General features: G+C 39.7%; 2 protein-coding genes across 3 annotated transcripts in view; both read right to left on the reverse strand.

The window, feature by feature from the left end:
* SCHIP1 (schwannomin interacting protein 1) overlaps positions 1-12,851 on the reverse strand; it is a 525,056-nt gene extending 512,205 nt beyond the window's left edge. For both annotated transcript variants that reach the window (XM_020791782.3, XM_020791781.3), the window contains exon 1: positions 5,390-12,851. In XM_020791782.3, coding sequence (XP_020647441.3) covers positions 5,390-5,398 — 9 coding nt within the window. In that variant the 5' untranslated portion in view covers positions 5,399-12,851. The remainder of the gene's footprint in view (positions 1-5,389) is intronic.
* Positions 1-19,974, reverse strand: part of LOC144587786 (uncharacterized) — a 133,795-nt gene that overhangs the window by 80,186 nt on the left and 33,635 nt on the right. The window lies entirely within an intron of this gene.

The following is a 19,974-nucleotide window of genomic DNA, read 5'->3' on the forward strand; positions in this document are numbered from 1 at the left end:
AAGAAGAGTCTTGGTTCTGTTTAGATTCCATGGGAACCATGTTCTGCTCCAGATGATAGCTGGCCAAATGTGTTTGGCAGGACAGATGTTGGATTTATTATTTTGCAAATCTGGCCTAGTAACAGAAGTTCTGGTGACAGAAGGTGTTAGAGACTCAGCAGTCATAGTCATGCACCAGAGTACTTACGATACAGCCAAGGTCACAGAAGGAGAATTTTGTGTCATACACACTGCTGGATACCAAAATCCATTTTTGTTACTGGCACACACCCATCAGTCTGTTATGCACATAGTTGTCCTTTCCTGGCATTTATGCAAGGGGATATTCACAAATGGTAGAGCATGTGGAAGCCACATTGTTTTTGAACTCACACCACTGTAAACTGAAGACCTCACATACTGTAGGCCTATGCCTGCAGATCTATGCCCATGAGGTGTCTCTCCAGCAGTATACTGGCCCAAGCACCTAAAGTCCGCTTCACATGCTGGCACTGAATTTCTGTCATTAAACTCCACATGTTTCAAGACTTTGTGTCAATGAATCAGCCAAATAAGCAGGAGTTCACATACTTTGGTCTTTCCCACTGCAAGTGGCACACTCTTCACATAAAAAGGAGCCATAGCTCAGAGGTGAAGAGTGCACTTTGCTGGAAAAGGTAGAGAAAATTTTGACCAAAAGAGTTGCTTAACGGCCTGGAGCAACTTCCCCAGGATGAAAGGTTAAACATTTTGGAGCTGTTTAGCTTAATAAAAAGGCTAAGAAAAGAATACATGGTGGAACTTTATAAAAGACTGGATGGGCAGCCATTCTCAACCATTTTCTGGCCACAGCCATGAACACAATATGGAAGAAATATAGGCTGAATCAGGATTATATAAGTCGCATACCACACACTGTAAGGTGGCGTGTGAAGAATTGTTTCCAGCCTGTGGTCCCCTTCAAATATGCTGGAGCTTCCCAAGAGGCCATATTGCCCCTGTTGAGAATGGCTGGTGTAGAGAAGACAGATAGTAAAAGCTTCTCCCCCATGCCACAACATTAAGACTGAATGATGGAAAAGTCTGGAGAGAGAAACAGAATGAGGTCTTCATCCAGCATATAGTCAAATGGTGCAATTCATTCTCACAAGTTATACTCATATGGCTCTCCCTGACAGAACATTTGTGATTCCTTTTGTTTGGGTTCATATCAGAATTTTCCGCAATATCCAAGCAACATTCTTCCTGTCTCTGTTTGTACTGTTCTCCCCCGGTCAGCTTCCCAGATTTTTTCCCATCCTGCCAAAATCCTTAGTCTATTTTTACTTTTGCTTTGTACTAAGAGCAGAGTGTAATACTGTGGTGCTTCCGAAGACCTTCAGCATTAGGCTTTTCAGAAATTCAGTGTTTTCAGTTAGAATTCCAAAACAGGGAATTTCATTGAACAACACTGAACACCTATTGGATGATGGCAAACAAAATACAGGTCAAGCAAGACACTGAAGAGGAGAATCACTTCAATTCTCAGCCTCCCACAATCAGAACACAACTCCTTCACAAATCCTAAGAATTTACATTCACAAGTGACTGATGAAGAAGAAGAAAAATTAAAGAAGTCAGGAAAAGCTTGGATGGCTTTAAAGAGAGACTGAATAATGGATTATTGGGCTATCAGTTGCTGACAGTCATGGTAAATATATATTCACTTTAGTACGAGGGGCAGAATGTTGTACCCGAAGGCTTGTCTACATGGCTGGGCTGGAGTGGGCTAAACAGGATCACTAAGAGGTTCAATATGCCATTTGGTGTGGTCCTTGCATCCAAATAGCATATGGGCTTCCAAGCGGCCTATTTGGTCTACAGCAGCCTGGTGTCAATTTGCCAATATTGTGAAAGGGCTTAAGGAAAAAGCCATATTGGTAAATTAACCAATTCCTCATTTCTGTGGAGGGGGTCAAAGAAGTGAATAAAAAACCTGTATATTAGAGGAGCAAATATGTACTGCACCATTTTAAAACAGCATGATTGATTGATTGATTGATTGATTGATTGATTGATTGATTGATTGATTGATTGATTGATTGGATTTTTACCCTGCCCCTCTAGACCATGTCTACTAGGTATGTGTATTTAGAAAGTATGTGTATTAGGTATATGTAGTAGGTATAGCAAGACCAAATGTATGTGCAGTGTTATCGTATGCTACTATATGTACAAATAAAACCTATAGAAAGGCAGGCATAAAACCCAAGGCTGGCAATCAGAGGAGCTTCTGTTATTTAAAACGGCTTAATTTGTGGAGCACAATTATGGTGTTTTATGCCACTAAACTGCCTTTCAAATAAATTATGCATTCAATATGTAATTAAAGTTCCAAGGTTGGCACTTTGTGTGTGCTGACATTTCTAATATATAGGCAACCATTAGCAAATGGATACTAAAGCTTTGGCTGGACAATGGAGTGAATCATAGTCCAACCACCCTGTGTAAATTAATCATCACTAATGCACATTTTCATTTGTGTGAATTAACAAAATAGTCTGTAATTGTCTAATAAATTTGTTATAGAATACAGAAGCTTAGATTTATATTAGTTCAGTACAACCTATCATTCAATATTTTATTTCAAGCCAAGGCACAGTGGAGGGCCATTGCACTGAAGAGACAGCAGTCTATATTTGAATGACAACACAACCCTGTCCACAAAGATTTTTGTCCAAGGCTGTTTATTCAGAGGACAGGAATAGAGCCAGACTAAATCATGAAACTCTCGAAAGATACAAGATCCAGAAAACAATGGGGGAAGACCCAACATGAAGTAGTTTTTGCAGTGGGTCTGTGTAAAATTTAGTTCAACATAATATTAAAGGGATTAAACATTTGGAGCAAAATCGTTGCCAAGGTGTCATTCCTGCAGTGAATCCCATTAAATAATATAACATCCTGGAAATCCCACCACATTATACTACAGGGGTTTTAAAAGAGGAAAACAGAGTCTACCCTGGGAAAACTTCATAAGAAAATGCTCTTACAGCATAAAGCCATAGTGACACCTGTCATTGAACACCTGTGGCTGCCTTCTAAGGAGGTAATTACATAAGGAATTTGACCATTTCAGGGTGCACAAACAGCATCAATCAGTCTGTGGATGCGAGGAATTCTAAAGTACGGTGCAGCCCCCATGGAGGATAGATTCCTGACAATGTAAAAGAATATCCCCATACAAGAGCAGATTTCAGTAGTCTTGGTTTTATGCTAAACTATGGAGCAAAAGATATGGGAAACTCTTGTATGGCATGCTATGAGTCTTACATCCATAGAAGACCAGAATTTATCAGCAGTTGCCCTTGATGTCAAGGTCTCTACCGTCCTCTTGTATTATCTGCTTAAAATGATAATTCAGAGACTGTGTTATAGAACCTGAAGCAAACTGGCAAAATTTACAATAAATGCTTAAACAATGTGTAATACTGTTGCAAAGTTATAGTGTCACTTGATTGATATAATAATTTGGTATGCCAGTATAGTAGGTATAGGAACCACTGAGAAAATCCATAGATCCTCTCCACAGGATTGCTTTAATCATCAGAATTCAAGGTATATTTTGGTCTATGCTTTTCTCCTTTCCTTTCAAATTATTCCTCAACACTGGAATTTTCTTTTACCTGTGAATGTCCAGCAATGATAACTAGAGGCCACCAGATGGAGTTAGTTTTGCACCATTCTTCAAAAGTAAAGCACAGATAGGACAATCTCAAAACCTTCATGATCCTGAACTTTTAAAACTACTGTCCGAACAAAATTTTGTGATGCCTTTAACACCAACAGATTTATTTCAGTATGAGCTTTCACAAATCACAGTCCACTTCTTAAGGAATAGGGAGTACAATATTTATTTACGGTTCATTCCAGAGATACCTTCAAAAGAATAGGTTTGATACAATAAAATACAGAAGCAAGAATGTGACTTTCAAAGGACAAATAAGCAATGCAAATTACTCGCTTAACAAAATAGTAAAAGCATTTGGACCTAATGCCTGTTCGTCGCCCCCAAAATATACCTCTCTATTTTATTCCTCTGTTAGGGTAGTAGGCAGTGTTGGTGCTATTAAATCATGTTCCTTACCTGAGGTTATTTAAAAGATGAAGTGTCAAACCAAAAAATATATATGGTGTACAAAAAATATACAGTGTTATTTCACGTCACAGGGCTGTTGCCGGGATATTAGTTTCGTTAAAATTAAATAAACATATATATCTTTTTTTAAAAAAAATACCTGTGCTGCCTGTTTCAGTAAGAGGAAATGTAAACAAATATTAAAAGGCAGGATTATGGCAGTACTACTTAGGGTGCACAGCCTTATGATGTCCAATAGTGTCATCCTATGCATGTTTACTGCAGATTCAGTCCACTATGATTAATGGAGCTTACTCTCAAGTAGGTGCAAGGATTTATAGCCATAATTACCAGCGAATGTGAAATATGAAGTCTTTTTAAAACTTAGAGGCATATTTGTAGGTTTCAGCTATCCACTCTTTCTACTCATGTTTAATAACTAGGTGCTGATGAGCCGGTGGTTGGCACTAGTCTCCCTTCCACCTTCTCAATGTTAACTCAAACTGCTACAAAACTGTTCTCAGCATAAGCCCAGAGTCACAATGCTGGCACCATCAAACAGATCTCACAGGAACACAGCTGAACTGCCTCTTTACCCAGATGTGTAGGATACACACACACACACACACACACACACAGAAAGTCTACACATAGGAGAAACAGCCCAGCATCTGAGTTCAGAGATTTACATTGATCAATTTACTATTCAAGGTCTAGTATTTAGAATAGCTATAATGCCTCTTGAATACTGAAGCTCAGAAACCTTGTGAAGGTTCTCTGCACCACAACCACATCCTTTTTTAAAAGAACTTCAATAGCATTCTGCATTTCTGTAAATATGAAACATAATTTTCACATGAATCTACACAAATTGTGCAACAGCGGCAGCAGGATTTTTGCTTTTTCTGAGTTCAGCAAGCCTCCTGATATTTATTCCACCTTTGCTTTAAAGCTAAAGCTGTTTTTTAAAAAGTACCCCATCTCAGTTGGGAGGCACATCAGTGCGAACAGTAGTCTTCAGTGTTGGTTTGCTTTGAAAACTTAACTCATTATAAATTGCATGCACAAGCCTTGCTCAGCGAGAAAATCATGCTTGAATCAGAACTGAATCCTCTGCACTTAAAACACATTTCATTCTAAAACTACTCTCTCTCTCTCTCATCCTAATATATGATTCAACATCTTTAAAAGCACCATCTTCACCTTCAGTTTACTCAGAAAATCCTCAGAAAGCTTCACAAACATCAAGGAAAACAAGCCTGCATTATTTATTTAGTAAAAGGTATACATTACCAAATGCATTGTGAAGTTGCTGGATCACCTGCAAGGGGAAAAAAAATCAGAGCAAGGAATCAGATGCTTCCACAGTACTCCTCAGCCCAGGATTACACAGAGCAGAATCTGCCTGTTACAGAATGCCAGGCAAGTGTGAGGCTGGGAAACCTTTGAGTTGAGCTCACTCTATAGGCATCAGAAAGCCTCAAAGGGGAAAGGGTGGAGGGAAGAGAAGGAGGGAAAACGGGAGGCAGCCCACAAATAGCTAGACGAGAAACTTCTGGCACCTTTCCAGCTCAGGAATGAATTCACTGTAATTTGGAGATATATAGTGAAGGAAATGAAGGGAAACTTACATTTACAGATGGATTTTTCCCTGCTTAACAGACTCTGCAAATATGTGCAGCTTTAGCTCAGCTAATTTTAACAATGCTGTTCCAGAAACAATACTGTACAAATTTCTCTTCACCACTCCTACACACACACACACACACACACACACACACAGAGAGAGAGAGAGAGAGAGAGAGAGAGAGAGAGAGAGAGAGAGAGAGAGAGAGAGCAGTTTTGACCAGCTTCCCAAGATACCAGTAGTGGTCTCAAATGGCTCATTCGATCAGCTATTTGCTGTGCATTTTATTAATCCCAGCACAGTGCTATAGCAGCAAATTTAATTCTTTTTATGCCTCAAAGTGGATTCATAGCATTTCATAATGCATTTTAGACATTTAAACAGATTTATTTATGTCAATTGTATGTTTCGGATAGTGTGGAAAAGCCAAAATATATCCCCACAAGCTCTCTTTCTCTCTTTCTCTCCTTCTCTCTGTCACATGGGCACATGCACTACCAAAGTGGAAATATTTGGATTTTTTTTTTAGTGGCATCAAGAAAAAAAATAATGAGCCATCTACTAAAATGGTTGTCAACAAAATGTAGAAAAGAGTTGGCAAACCTTTACCATTGCATCTGATATGAATATCACTTTTACTGGTTTATTCCCACCTATGCATAGCCAAAACACTTCTGCTGCAGGAGCAAAATAATATTTATTTCAATGGGTGAAATCCAATGTTGCATGAGCAGACCTTTGCTCATGCAGTGGAACTTTTTCTACCTTCTTTCTAAGTCCTGCCCCTCAGATAAACCAACCCTTCAGAGTAGATACGGAGGAACAGAAATCACTCCATCATGGAAAAGGTTAATTGGATATACCCCAATGGGATGGATCCAGATGAAGTCAAACATGCTTTCACCTCAGTGAAACTAATGCAACAGACTTACCCACCTGATTTCAGTGCAACCAAATCATAATGAAAGGTGAGATCAGATGGCGAGAAAGGTATACATCTGATCACACTGGATAAGTGTCAAGATTTGGGATGTGAGAAATGGCTCTGCAACAAGTCACTCTTCCAGGTTAACAGCAAAGAGCCTCACAGAGACAGTAGGTTCCTTCACCAGCAGTATATTTACAGATTATGTACAATAAAAACTATGTACATTAGTCAACGGACTCAATAATACACTGTAAGCAAATCAACGGACAGCACTCCATTGGAGAGTTGGTGCAGCAACTCTCCAACACAACACTCTACACATCACCATAGTGTGAAGCACTTATATAGTTTGAACAACCAACAACTGAGCACATCACACAATGTCTTCTCCCAGGCATTACCTCATGTCCAATACACATTTCATGGATTGCATCAGCTTCATGTGCTGACTCTGTGGCTGCACATCTGTTTTAAGATGGATACCTGTTAGCACACTTTGGTTCATGTACTTTGATTCATGTACAGAGTAAATTCCATATTGTGGGTCATAATATCCTGACAATGGGGTTGCTTTGCAGGGAGCAATCTTCCTTAAAGCAACCCTTCTATCTGTTGGGGAATTGCTCCAATGCAGCTGTAAAGAGCAGTATCCCTACAGTTGGACCAAAAGGTTCCAGTAAAAGCATGGATCAGGGTCAAGCTAGAGTACATTTTCCCATACATCGTGTGATTGGCAGGAAATAGATCATAACAGATTGCTCCACAAGCAGTTCATAATGCAATCTATTTCCCTGTGTGACCACATTCTAGTATAATCAGGATCCAACCCTAATATATTACTTGGGCATCTGCTTTGAAAGTATTATAACATACATATATTTTCTAGATATTTTCTAACACATGCCTATGAAATGGAAACAAAGGAAAAGAGAAATCTTTTAGAGGTTCAATAACATGTTTTTTTGGTTCACAGGGGAAAAAATGTAAATTAATAAAAATAATATGGTATTCAAGTTCTGAAAAGCAAATGAAGTGACTAGAATTCTGTCCCTTCCCCCTTGTGCTTATTATTGTATATACCTCCGGCTAAATTCACACAATGATTTCTTCCAACTGAGAGAAATGTTTCTAAATACCCCACAGTGAAAACCCCATGTCATCCTGAAAACTGTGAATGGCCTAACAGGCTTTCAGTTCCGTTCAGCTACCACACAAATCAGCAAACATGAGGAGTTTTCTAGGACTGCAGTACCAGACGTCAAATGAATGATGTGTTAGGCTCTTCACAAGAACCAGGTCTCTTTCTTTAAAAACGATTGTTATTCCTCTGCCCCCCAGAGCAAAAACTTGAGGACAAACAGAAATAATAATTACATTGATCAACAAGTGTTCACTTTTAGATTTTTTTAAAAAATGTATTTGTTGCAAAATTTCACTTCTGCAAACAAAATAGCTCCTAGGAGCGGACTCCATTGATTCTCAATGCTTGGAATTAATTCCTTAAAGAGTATTTCATTGACCGTAATTGGTTACAACTTGTTATGACTGTTAAAAATATTATTGTAATTGGTTTAATATCAATATTGTTTAACAGCCTGAGTAACAATCAAGATTTAGTGGATTAGTGGATAGATAGCTTGTGAGCAAGCATTGGGGTGTCCCTCTGACATATTGGCGTGAACTCCTTTTTTTGTCCATGAGCTGGCCATGTTATAGTCTGGTACTTTTTAGAGGCTATGTTGGGCATTGGGCTGTTATTATTGTTTCGGCTTAGAGCATTATATAGGTGATTTAAAACATTATTATGCAAACAACAACTTGCCCCCCCCCCGTGAGCCGATTACTCATTTTATTGAGCCTGGAAGGATGGAAGGCTGAATCAATCTTGAGCCATCTACCTAAACCCAGTAGGCTTGTTCAGCTTGTGAGCAGAAGTTTGATTACAGTACTGCAGTTTAACCATAACACCATTACCTCTTCTAATTTTCTGCCCATTTTTGTGGCCGAGTCTCGTCTCCCCCAGCAAAAACATGAGACATCTTCACAGAAGCTATTTAGGAAGGAGACAGCAATGTCACTTTTCATTTCTAGGTAAGAGTGTATAGTCTCAATATTACAAAAGTTAACATATGTCTCAAAATGGACACTTCGACACAAATGTCCTAAATGAAATAAAAGTATATCAAATGTTCTATTTTACTGTCCTATTGTACCAAGCTACTCTTCCAGTTAACATTTTACCAATGCATTTTAATTACTGACATCAAGGGATGCTAAACCTGCAGTCTTGCTTTCATTACACTTCTTCAAATCCCACCTGCATTTTCTTCATCCTTGTTTCATATCTGCTTGCAAGAGTTTGCATTTTTTTTCTTCCCATATTTAAATGTGTGTATTTTTCATAATGTAAACATTTACTTCCTCAGTCAATTGAATATACATGCCTTCCCTCACAGACTAAAGTATGATTTATGTATTTTAGCTGTTCTGATTTTAAAGTGTGTACAGAGTTTTGTGCATGCTTCATTTCTCCAATGTGCGGTGAATTACTTCTTCCAGTGAAATGCACTTTTGAGGATACCTGGAAAAGCTGCCCCAGCACCACAAAAGATACAATGTGGACTTATGGACTTTATACATCAAACAAGCTGAAATAATATAAGTGGAGTGGGTAGTATTTTCAGGGACTACCTAGTACCTAGCAGGCTGAATGAAAAATTCCAGCCACATGGTACCAGAACTGAAGTATTTAAAACCACAAACCAGCTCCAAAGTTCACCTTTAAAAGTATACCTGAAAGACTTCTGTCATGAAAATATTGGGACATTCATTTATAATTTTTCTGCACTGTCCATAAGATATTGGTGCATGCCTGAAGGAGTGAATGTTATTCACAAATGCTCAGGCTAAATTTCCATGTGGGTTTGCCACAGGAATAAAGATTTACTGTGCATTATTATTCCATAGCGTAAGCCATTCTTGGTGTTCATTTTTTTAAAAACTAAAGGACAACATCCAAATAAATTGTTTTAAGGGTCACATTATATTTCTTGTCTCAACTACAGTAGACTCATTGACTCCATAGGACTATCGTCGTTTAGTCGTCCTTCGTGTCCGACTCTTCGTGACCCCATGGACCAGAGCATGACAGGCCCTCCTATCTTCCACTGCCTCCTGGAGTTGTGTCGAATTCATATTGGTTGCTTCGATGACACTGTCCAACCATCTCATCCTCTGTCGTCCCCTTCTCCTCCTGCCTTCACACTTTCCTAACATCAAGGTCTTTTCCAAGGATTCTTCTCTTCTCATGAGATGGCCAAAGTATTGGAGCCTCAGCTTCAAGATCTGTCCTTCCAGTGAGCACTCAGGGTAGATTTCCTTTAGAATTGATAGGTTTGTTCTCCTTGCAGTCCAGGGGACTCTCAAGAATCTCCTCCAGCACCACAGTTCAAAAGCATCAATTCTTCGGCGGTCAGCTTTCTTTATGGTCCAGCTTTCACTTCCATACGTCACTACAGGAAAAACCATAGCTTTGACTATGCAGACTTTTGTTGGCAAGGTGATGTCTCTGCTTTTTAAGATTCTGTCAAGGTTTGTCATCGCTTTCCTCCCAAGAATCAGGCATCTTTTAATTTTGGGGCTGCTGTCACCATCTGCAGTGATCATGGAGCCCAAGAAAGTAAAATCTGTCACTGCCTCCATATCTTCCCCTTCTATTTCCCAGGAGGTGATGGGACCAGTGGCCATGATCTTAGTTTTTTTGATGTTGAGCTTCAGATCGTTTTTTGCACTCTCCTCTTTCACCCTCATTACAAGGTTCCTTAATTCCTCCTCACTTTCTGCCATCAGAGTGGTATCTTCTGCATTTCTAAGGTTGTTGATATTTCTTCCGGCAATCTTAATTCTGGCCCGAGATTCATCCACTCCAGCATTTCGCATGATGTATTCTGCATATAAGTTAAATAAGCCAGGGGACAATATATAGCCTTGTCGTACTCCTTTCCCAATTTTGAAGCAATCAGTAGTCCCATATCCAGTTCTAACTGTTGCTTCCTGTCCCACATATAGGTTTCTCAGGAGATAGATAAGGTGGTGAGGCACTCCCATTTCTTTAAGGACTTACCATAGTTTGCTGTGGTCCACACAGTCAAAGGCTTTTGCATAGTCAATGAAGCAGAAGTAGATGTTTTTCTGGAACTCTCTGGGTTTCTCTATAATCCAGTGCATGTTAGCAATTTGGTCTCTGGTTCCTCTGCCCCTTCGGAATCCAGCTTGTACTTCTGGGAGTTCTCAGTCCACATACTGCTGAAGCCTACCTTGGAGGATTTTGAGCATAACCTTGCTAGCGTGTGAAATGAGTGCAATTGTACGGTAGTTGGAGCATTCTTTGGCACTGCCCTTCTTAGGGATTGGGATGTAAACTGATCTTTTCCAGTCATCTGGCCACTGTTGAGGTTTCCAAACTTGCTGGCATATTGAATGTAGCACCTTAACATCTTTTAAGATTTTAAATAGTTCAACTGGAATGCCATCACCTCCACTGGCCTTGTTGTTATCCAGGCTTTCTAAGGCCCACTTGACTTCACTCTCCACAATGTCTGGCTCAAGGTCAGCAACCACATTATCTGGGTTGTCTGGGATATCCAAATCTTTCTGGTATAATTCCTCTGTGTATTCTTGCCACCTTTTCTTGATGTCTTCTGCTTCTGTTAGATCCCTATCATTTTTGTCCTTTATCATGTCCATCTTTGCACAAAATGTTCCTCTAATATCTCCAATTTTCCTGGACAGATCTCTGGTTTCTCCTTTTCTATTATTTTCCTCTATTTCTTTGCATTGTTCATTTAAGAAGGCCCTCTTGTCTCTCCTTGCTATTCTTTGGAAGTCTGCATTCAATTTTCTGTAACTTTCCCTATCTCCCTTGCATTTTGTTTCCCTTCTCCTCTCTGGTATTTCTAAGGCCTCATTGGACAGCCACTTTGCTTTCTTGCATTTCCTTTTCTTTGGGATGGTTTTCGTTGCTGCCTCCTGGACAATGTTATGAGCCTCTATCCAAAGTTTTTCAGGCACTCTGTCCACCACATCTAGTCCCTTAAATCTGTTCTTCCACTGTGTATTCATAAGGGATTTGGTTTAGATTATACCTGACTAGCCCATTGGTTTTTCCTACTCTCTTCAGTTTAAGCTTGAATTTTGCTATGAGAAGCTGATGATCAGAGCCGCAGTCAGCTCCAGGTCTTGTTTTTGCTGACTGTATAGAGCTTCTCCATCTTTGGCTTCAGAGAATATAATCAATCTGATTTCGGTATTGCCCATCTGGTGATTTCCATGTATAGAGTCGCCTCTTGTGTTGTTGGAAAAGAGTGTTTGTGATGACCAGCTTGTTCTCTTGACAAAACTCTATTAGCTGTTGCTCTGCTTCATTTTGAATTCCCAGGCCAAACTTTCCTGTTGTTCCTTTTATCCCATAGGACTATAGAAAGCACCAATTTAACATGCAGCAGTTGGTTCAATGGATGTACTGTTCAAGAGGATACTGGCCTAACCGAGTAAACTGAGGTTTATTTGAGGTTGAATAGGAAACCTGTTAGCATTAAATGGTGCCTATCTTAATATTGTGTAAGTACCTCTACAAAAAAAAAGTCAGACTTCTCATTACTGATCTTTCAAATAAAAACCTCTCTTAACTGTGGAGCAGAAACAAATATATGTGCAACATATCTACTTTTAGTAGGACTAGACTAACCTAAATTTCCCTTGTTTAATGTTAGTTATGAGTGACTTCCTGGGAAACCCTCAAATGGGTTGCCATAAGTCAGAATTGACTTGATAGTACAGTGGTGCCCCACATAGCGACAATAATCCATTCCAGGATTAACGTCGCTATCGGGATTCGTCGCTATGCAGGGGGAAAACCCATAGGAACGCATTAAACTCCATTTAATGTGTTCCTATTGGGGAAAAACTCACCGCTATATGGGGAATCCTCCATCCAGCCGCCATTTTTGCCTCCCGGTAAGCAAGGGCAGGGTGCGAAAATGCTGCAGGTGGCCATTTTGTTGACCCGGTGGCCATTTTGGAACCGGCCATCAGCTGTTTGTAAAACATTGCATTGCGAAGATCGGTAAGCGAAATGCTTACCGATCATTGCAGTGCGATGTTTTCCCTATCTAAAACATCGCAATGCGATCACATTAGCGATTGCAAAAAACGTGTCGCTATGCAGATTCGTCATTAAACGGTGCGCTCGTTAAGCGAGGCACCACTGTATATGACTGTTATTATTATGATTCACTTACCGTAAGTCCCATTGATTTTTGTAGACCTACTCCAAGTATGACTTAGTCTACATTAAACCCAATATTCTTCAAACAAAGAACCTTGAGTAAAACAGTTAATTCACGCAAACAAGAAATAATTATATTTTTACATTGTTTTGTTCTTTGTCCCTCCATTTTACCACGACTATTTGAAGGCAGCAGTGTTCCATAACTAGCATTTTGTCAGATTAAGTAGCTGAAAGGTATAAATATTTTAACAGGTTTCCACATGAAATACTCTGCTTGTTCTGCTAGACATCCAACAGGATAGAACTTCATTTGTATATAAGTGCATGGACAGGTTGGTTCTTTTAAGGCCTCTCACACTAGGAATTTACAGGTCATTCTGCATTCAAAGTTTAATAAGAAACCTGTAGAGCTTCTCCAGCTCAAGGTATGGTGAAACTTCGCATCACAATCACAATCATAGAAGTGATGGACCCAACTCAGTTCCAGCATTGCAGATGCTATAACGGCAAGGTTTTTTTAAAAAATCAAAAGCCAGGGAAGCGAGAAAGGAAGCTGCAGAACTAAAAAGTGTCTCAAATATGAGCCTAGTTCATTCTTTTGACTGGAAAACAATTGAGGAGCGGCATATGGAGTCTGCCATGCCCCTCTGCTGAGCTGAATGATTCTAATTAGCCCAGTCACACCTTCTACAACACATTTGAAGATCCAGGGTTTTATAATATTACATTCTAATCTAAGAATGAAATATTCTTCTGTTGTATTTATGGCTGCCCAAGAGATGGGAAGAGGAGGGTTCCTGCAGAAATGGCACCCTCAAATCTAGAAAGAATAGATAAGAGCAACGGGAGAGGAAGGGAGGGGGAGGGAGCCATCCAGGGAGGTTTGATGGGGAGATCCTGCATACCTGCTGTGACTAGAGGTACCTTGCTCTTGCTGTTACACAGATCTTGGAAATGTTATTGCCATCTGGAGAATACTGGACTAGAGTCCAATAAAAGTAACATTTTCCAAGCTCTGGATAAAGTGTACTGCTTACATGCATGCTGCATTTCCTTTAGGACACACAACACACAATGGCTTTCTGTACGGTAAAGTACCTCTCTACAGCTTCAAATGCAGCAAGTGTATAGCAGAGTAGCAGAGTAAAGACATCCACACTATTCAGCTAGGGAGAAAAGGTTTCAGAACAAAGGGTTAAAATCTACCTACTGTATATTCCATTGAAAGCACTGGGCAGAGAAATGCTGTCCCCCAACCCCAACTGTACTGTACTATTTTTTATTACATTTACCAAAATGGTAAGCCACAGGATAGCAAATGAAACACACACACACATACACACATACACACATACACACACACACGACTCCTGTAGGCCAATGTGCTTCCTTCAATGAACAGGATTAGAAAATCGGACATACCAATGAACATCACAAAAAAGACACCATCTAAAGCTACCAACTGTCTACAATCTTTCTGATTTGTACACACAATATAACATTAGCCTAGTTACTTTGGATCATGGAATGTGACAATCTGGTACATCCTCATCAACTAGGCATGTGGACAACTCCCATTTTATATATTTCAGTGTTTGTTTTTAGTAAGAGATGGGAAACCATGCACAAAATAGAAAATACATGAGTCTTTCATCAAATGTGTAACTTTGGAGAGAACATGGTGTCAATATAATTTAGAGTATGTATGTTTTGAAGAAGCTTAGGGGAAGGAACTCCAATCTTTTCCTGATTTTCACTCAAAACCATTTTTAAAAGCACATCAAGGAAATGTTAAACATGCTTGCCTTTCACAGCTGATAAGAGTTTTGTGTATTCTTGTCCTTAGATATCACTTATTTCTTAAATCTTAACATTGCATTTTTTTAAAGTCATTTTCCAAATTTTGGGGGAGTATTACATTAACTTGAATGTCTGCATACATATCATTTGTATGGCAAAGCAGAATGTATGGTTCAGCATCCAATGACCTGTGTTAGCCCTCATTCCCCAGAAGTGACAGCGCTGAGGCAAAGCCAGAAGGCACAGCTGTTTTACCAGAGGAAATCTTATTTTCAGGAGTTATAGAGGGGAAATGGCATGGCATGTAGACAGCATGAAATATGCAGAGACAGAAAACCTGTTTTAAACTGCAGCTTCCAGAATATATCACACAACTCCCATAATACTCCAGTGACTTCACTAAATGGGGCATGCTGGGAATTACAATCCATAAGAGTAACTATTTTTCTGGGTGGGGGAAATAGATGCACTGATTTCTCTGGTACAATTCTCTTCCAGTTTTTTTTTTCTTTGCAGATGCTAGCGTGGGTTTTGAGTTCCTCGCACTAGAAGCTGATAAAACAGTATAAAATGATATCTCTGCAGTGCACAGCCATAATTGCTCATGGTGATATGGGCTTCCACACAGCCCAGGAAACATAAGATAATGCACTTGCTCCTACATTCAAATTACTGTCCAGCCTTCAACTGACCGCACCAGGTCCTGTCAGGTGATTGCCCTGGAATCAGCCCACCAGCAAGGTCTGTACAGGTGAAGGGGAAATACTGCCACAATTATGCCCCATGACACATCACTCCTACTTAAACAACGTGGATTTTTCCACACTCCAGCTGGCACTGAATTTCATACAGCAGGAATATGAGAAATTGTGAAGTACAACCAGTGTAGATGAGCCAGAGAACAGTTCCACCAAAAGTTTTCACATGAATGCCAACGTTGGAATAATCCTTCATTGCTATCTGTCTGTCTGTCTGTCTGTCTGTCTGTCTGTCTGTCTGTCTGTCTGTCTGTCTCCCACACAGACGATAGATAGATAGAAAAAAAAAAGTAAAATGATATGGAGGGGGATGCATCAAATTCATTTGGTTTTGTTTTATAATGGCAATGATATAAATTTATTATTTTGGTTCTAAAAAGACTCAATGTATCATAGCAACTAAAACATACAACGTTTTAAAAATAACATTTTTTAAAAAAACCTCTGTCTAATGCACTACTCTCCAAGGCAGCAGATCAAAGAGATTATCAATTGCCATAACAGAGACATATGACACATCCTGTCAAATGTCTGGGGTTAACATACATATCTAAATTTCTTTCTGAAAGAATGGTATGTTCAGAATCAGGCAGGCATAGCTCTGTGAAACATTCCAAAAGTTAGAGGAGGGGACAAAACCAATAATGGCTTCTGCTATCTCATTCCTGTCACTGGCTTTCTTAGAAGAGGTCCTTAGAGAAGACTTCAGATGTTGGCATCTGGGCATAAGAATGTTCATAACTGGCCAGATATCCCATTAAGTATTGGAATCCACAGCCATAGAAGTCTTATATGGCAGATTTGGACAGCACTTCTTTTAAAAAACAGCCTTTTGAAGGCTTTTTCATGCATAAGAAATAGTAGCTTATATGGTTAACAGTTTATCAAATTGCTATACATCAGAGTGCACCAAAGCTTTCTCCTCGCAATAAAAATGCTACCCAAAGCACTGGGGGAAAAAACATTGAGGTACAAAAACTATTCTTAAGGATTTTAATATCCCCCCCCCCCCCAATTTGCTACTGCCCTAGAAGTAGAAGGCATTTGTAAACTATGTCTGTTGGGCAGGGTCAGATATGACACAAAAGGACATGTTGTGTTTTACATCCATCCTACGGTATCTATTAAAATGTATCCACTTAGTTTACTAGCAATGCCCTGTTTTTTACTACTCTCACTAGAGAGCTAATTCATACCTCAAAAGAACAAGCTGTATTCTTATCTTGCCCCGTAAACCTACACAATCAGCAACAGTGCATGAAAGTACTTTTAAAAGGGGCTCGACGGAGCTTGCCATATCTGAAGTAAAACCAGTCAGGTAGTGAATCACACACAGTGTTGTTTCCATTAGTGAATGACACCCATGTTGCCTCCAAAGTTGCACAGAATACCTGACATAAAAAGATGGACTCAAGGAGAAAAGTGGAGTTTCATATTCTGAGGAACATAAGTTGCTACTGACTCGGCTAGTGCCACGAAAAGATCGCTGCTCCCTCTCTAGTACAATTTATTTCGTTTCCTTACGTCATTACACTCAGGACTGCCTAGACTGGAAAGAAATTGGACAGATTCATCACAAAACAAATAGCGGCCAACTTAGCTCTTGGGCATACCATTAGTTCCAGTCATGGCCCTGCCAAATTTCCCAAAAAAATCTCCTCCTCTGAACAACAGGTGGCATAAATCAACTCTTGAGATAGACCCAGTTCGTTCTCTGCAATGTCCTAGTCTCCCAGATACATATTATTAGCAGCCACTGGTGAGGGTGGAGAAATTCTCAGTCTAATGACACAGTGACATAGGATGAGCCAAATTGGGCGGCACGAATTTAACATGGGGCTTCTCTTTTCTTCATTTGTTATCATGGGCCAAAGTTCACGTTAGAGAATATTTCTCTGGGAAAGGGACATGCTTCCAAGATAGCAGCCGCCACTGCCACCACGACCACCACGATTGCTGCTGATGTCACTGCCACTGCCAGCGCTGCTTCTGTTCCTGCTAGTGCTCGAGTTTGACATCAAGGCAAGGCAAACAAACAGGCCTTGTCAGCGTAATATACTGGTGACTGGGGTAAGAATCTTTACATCTTAAGTGATCCACTAAATTGCAGCCTGCAAAAAAAAAAAGAGTATAAGCCAGATAAAACTAGTTCTAACAGAACCTTTCCTCCCCCTAACTCCCCCCCAACACATACTGCATTATTTACTCCATTTTCATTTCAACCATCCTTGTGAAGTCAAGTATTCTCGTCTCCCAGAGATTGCTGTTTCTGGATACTCTCTGCATGCCTTGTGTTTGCTTTCAACTTAATTGCAATGCCAGCGAGCATTCTAGACACAGAATGGGGAGAAGCCACTTACACAAACACGAGGCTCATAGATCCCAAGCTTTCTGTATGGGGCTCAGTCTGGATAAACGCAAGCATCCCTGGAGCTGAAGAGAAGAGGGACTGAACTTCAAGGCGTTAACAAGCGCATCCCATGCAGCACCCCTGCCAGGCAGGAGAAGAAAGCATGACAAGACTATGAGAATAGCTGAAATGTGTGATTACACTGAAAATATCAACAGTCAATTGTTTGCAAAGCAAAAAAGACAAGTCTTTAACCTGAGGTATAGGTTCAAAGATCTCTTTATATGGCATATTCATATTTATCTCTTTGATGGCATATTCAGAGAAATGTGTTTCAACACCCTGTCTGTCTGTCTGTCTGTCTGTCTGTCTGTCTGTCTCTCTCTCTCTCTCTCTCTCTCTCTGTGTGTGTGTGTGTGTGTGTGTGTGTGTGTGTGTGTGTGTGTGTGTGTAAATTATAATGATGGGTTTGTTTTTGATTGAACACTTTTGGATTATTTGCTTTAAACAGAAGGGAAGCACAGGCATTTACAAATAAATTGCTGAAAGAGCAACATAAATAATAATTACATTTTAAAAAAATGAGAAATTGCCAAAATTGCTGCAAGAATCTATAAATATCTTGATATAGAATTTATTCATATAAACAGGAAAAAACAAAGAGTCATTGCCTTTCATTAACCTAAACCTCATCATGTTGTCAACCCTAATCAATATGTTTGTGGGGCTTTGTTGCTATGCTATTCATTGGGGATAGGTTTATGATAACATGTCTGTCATACATCATGAAACACACTCACTTTTTTCATACTGATGCAAGCAAAAGTGTGGGGGTTGACAATTCTCCCTGTCATGTCAACATAGCATCAGGAAAGGCACACGGTGAGTCAAAGATATCAACCTGGCGCTCAGGTCTCAAGCTGTGTGCCCAATGTCAGTAATGGTTTTCATGTTGCTTTCCTGCCATGTTGTCATGATGGTCGTCAGGGCCGAGGAGAGAGAATAAGAATACACTCATATAGCAGATGTACTCAGAGTAAGCATGCAATAGCAGGATCTGGATTGAGGAAACAGCTGGGCAAATGAGAAATACAAATGAGGGCCTTGAGCAGGAAGTAGATAAACCTTTGCATAGGCAGTGACATTCAACAAGGATAGCACAGCACAAAAACAAAACACACCCTAACAGAATGCCAAGATCTTGTGCAATAGGAAACCAACCAAAAAAACCCGCACCCAGACAGTTCTCATCATGTCCTAGTCCATGAGCTGCCTCCGCATCAATCTGAGTCTTTAAAAATACCTGGAAGAAATACAGTTTATTAAAAGACATAAACCTGAACAGCGCATATTTCTTCTGTTTAAAACCAACACCACCAAATTTAGGGACTAGGTAAAAGGTGGAACTTCTTAATAAAAATTGATACCAAAAATAATGGGATGTAATGGACAAACAATATTTTAGACCTCAACCCTTAAGAAATATTATTCTTTCATTACACCTTCATTGCCCCCAACCCCGCTGGAACAGAACACAGTGACTCAGAACAGCTACTTTTGAGTAGGATAATCACTCCAAATTCATGACACATGTATCACTAGATAAGACAGATGCAGGCACAGGAACAACATATTGATACCTGTTCCAGGCAACAACAAGGAAAGCAATTATTTATTTTTCTTGTTTTTTGCTACTTGCCCTGCTATGTGTAATTATTGTTTGTTTAGTGTGTTTTTCATAGCTGATTTTATAAACTATGTTCTTTGCATTCTGTTGTACTCTGTCCAGAGCAGTGAATTTGCTAGATGGGCAGTATAAAAATCAAATCAAACAAGCAAGCAAGCTTGTGAAATATTTGTGAAAAGCAGCCCAGAATGATGACTTCCAAGTAGGGCAGTCCAACAAAATCCACCCATCCTATTTGACTAGAGAGGGGAGTGATGCAACTAGACTCAAAATGCCCACTGGAACAACGTTCCAGTTCCCTTTCAGTGCAGAAAAATCGATATTGCAAAAATCAGCTTGGAACTGTGGCTTCTCTGTGTGGCAATAGAATCGTACTCACCCATCCTATCTAACTAGAAGTGACTGATGCAATAAGGTACAAAACAACCCTGTGTGCTGG

Source organism: Pogona vitticeps, chromosome 3 (assembly GCF_051106095.1).
Source record: "Pogona vitticeps strain Pit_001003342236 chromosome 3, PviZW2.1, whole genome shotgun sequence".
NCBI lineage: Eukaryota > Metazoa > Chordata > Lepidosauria > Squamata > Agamidae > Pogona > Pogona vitticeps.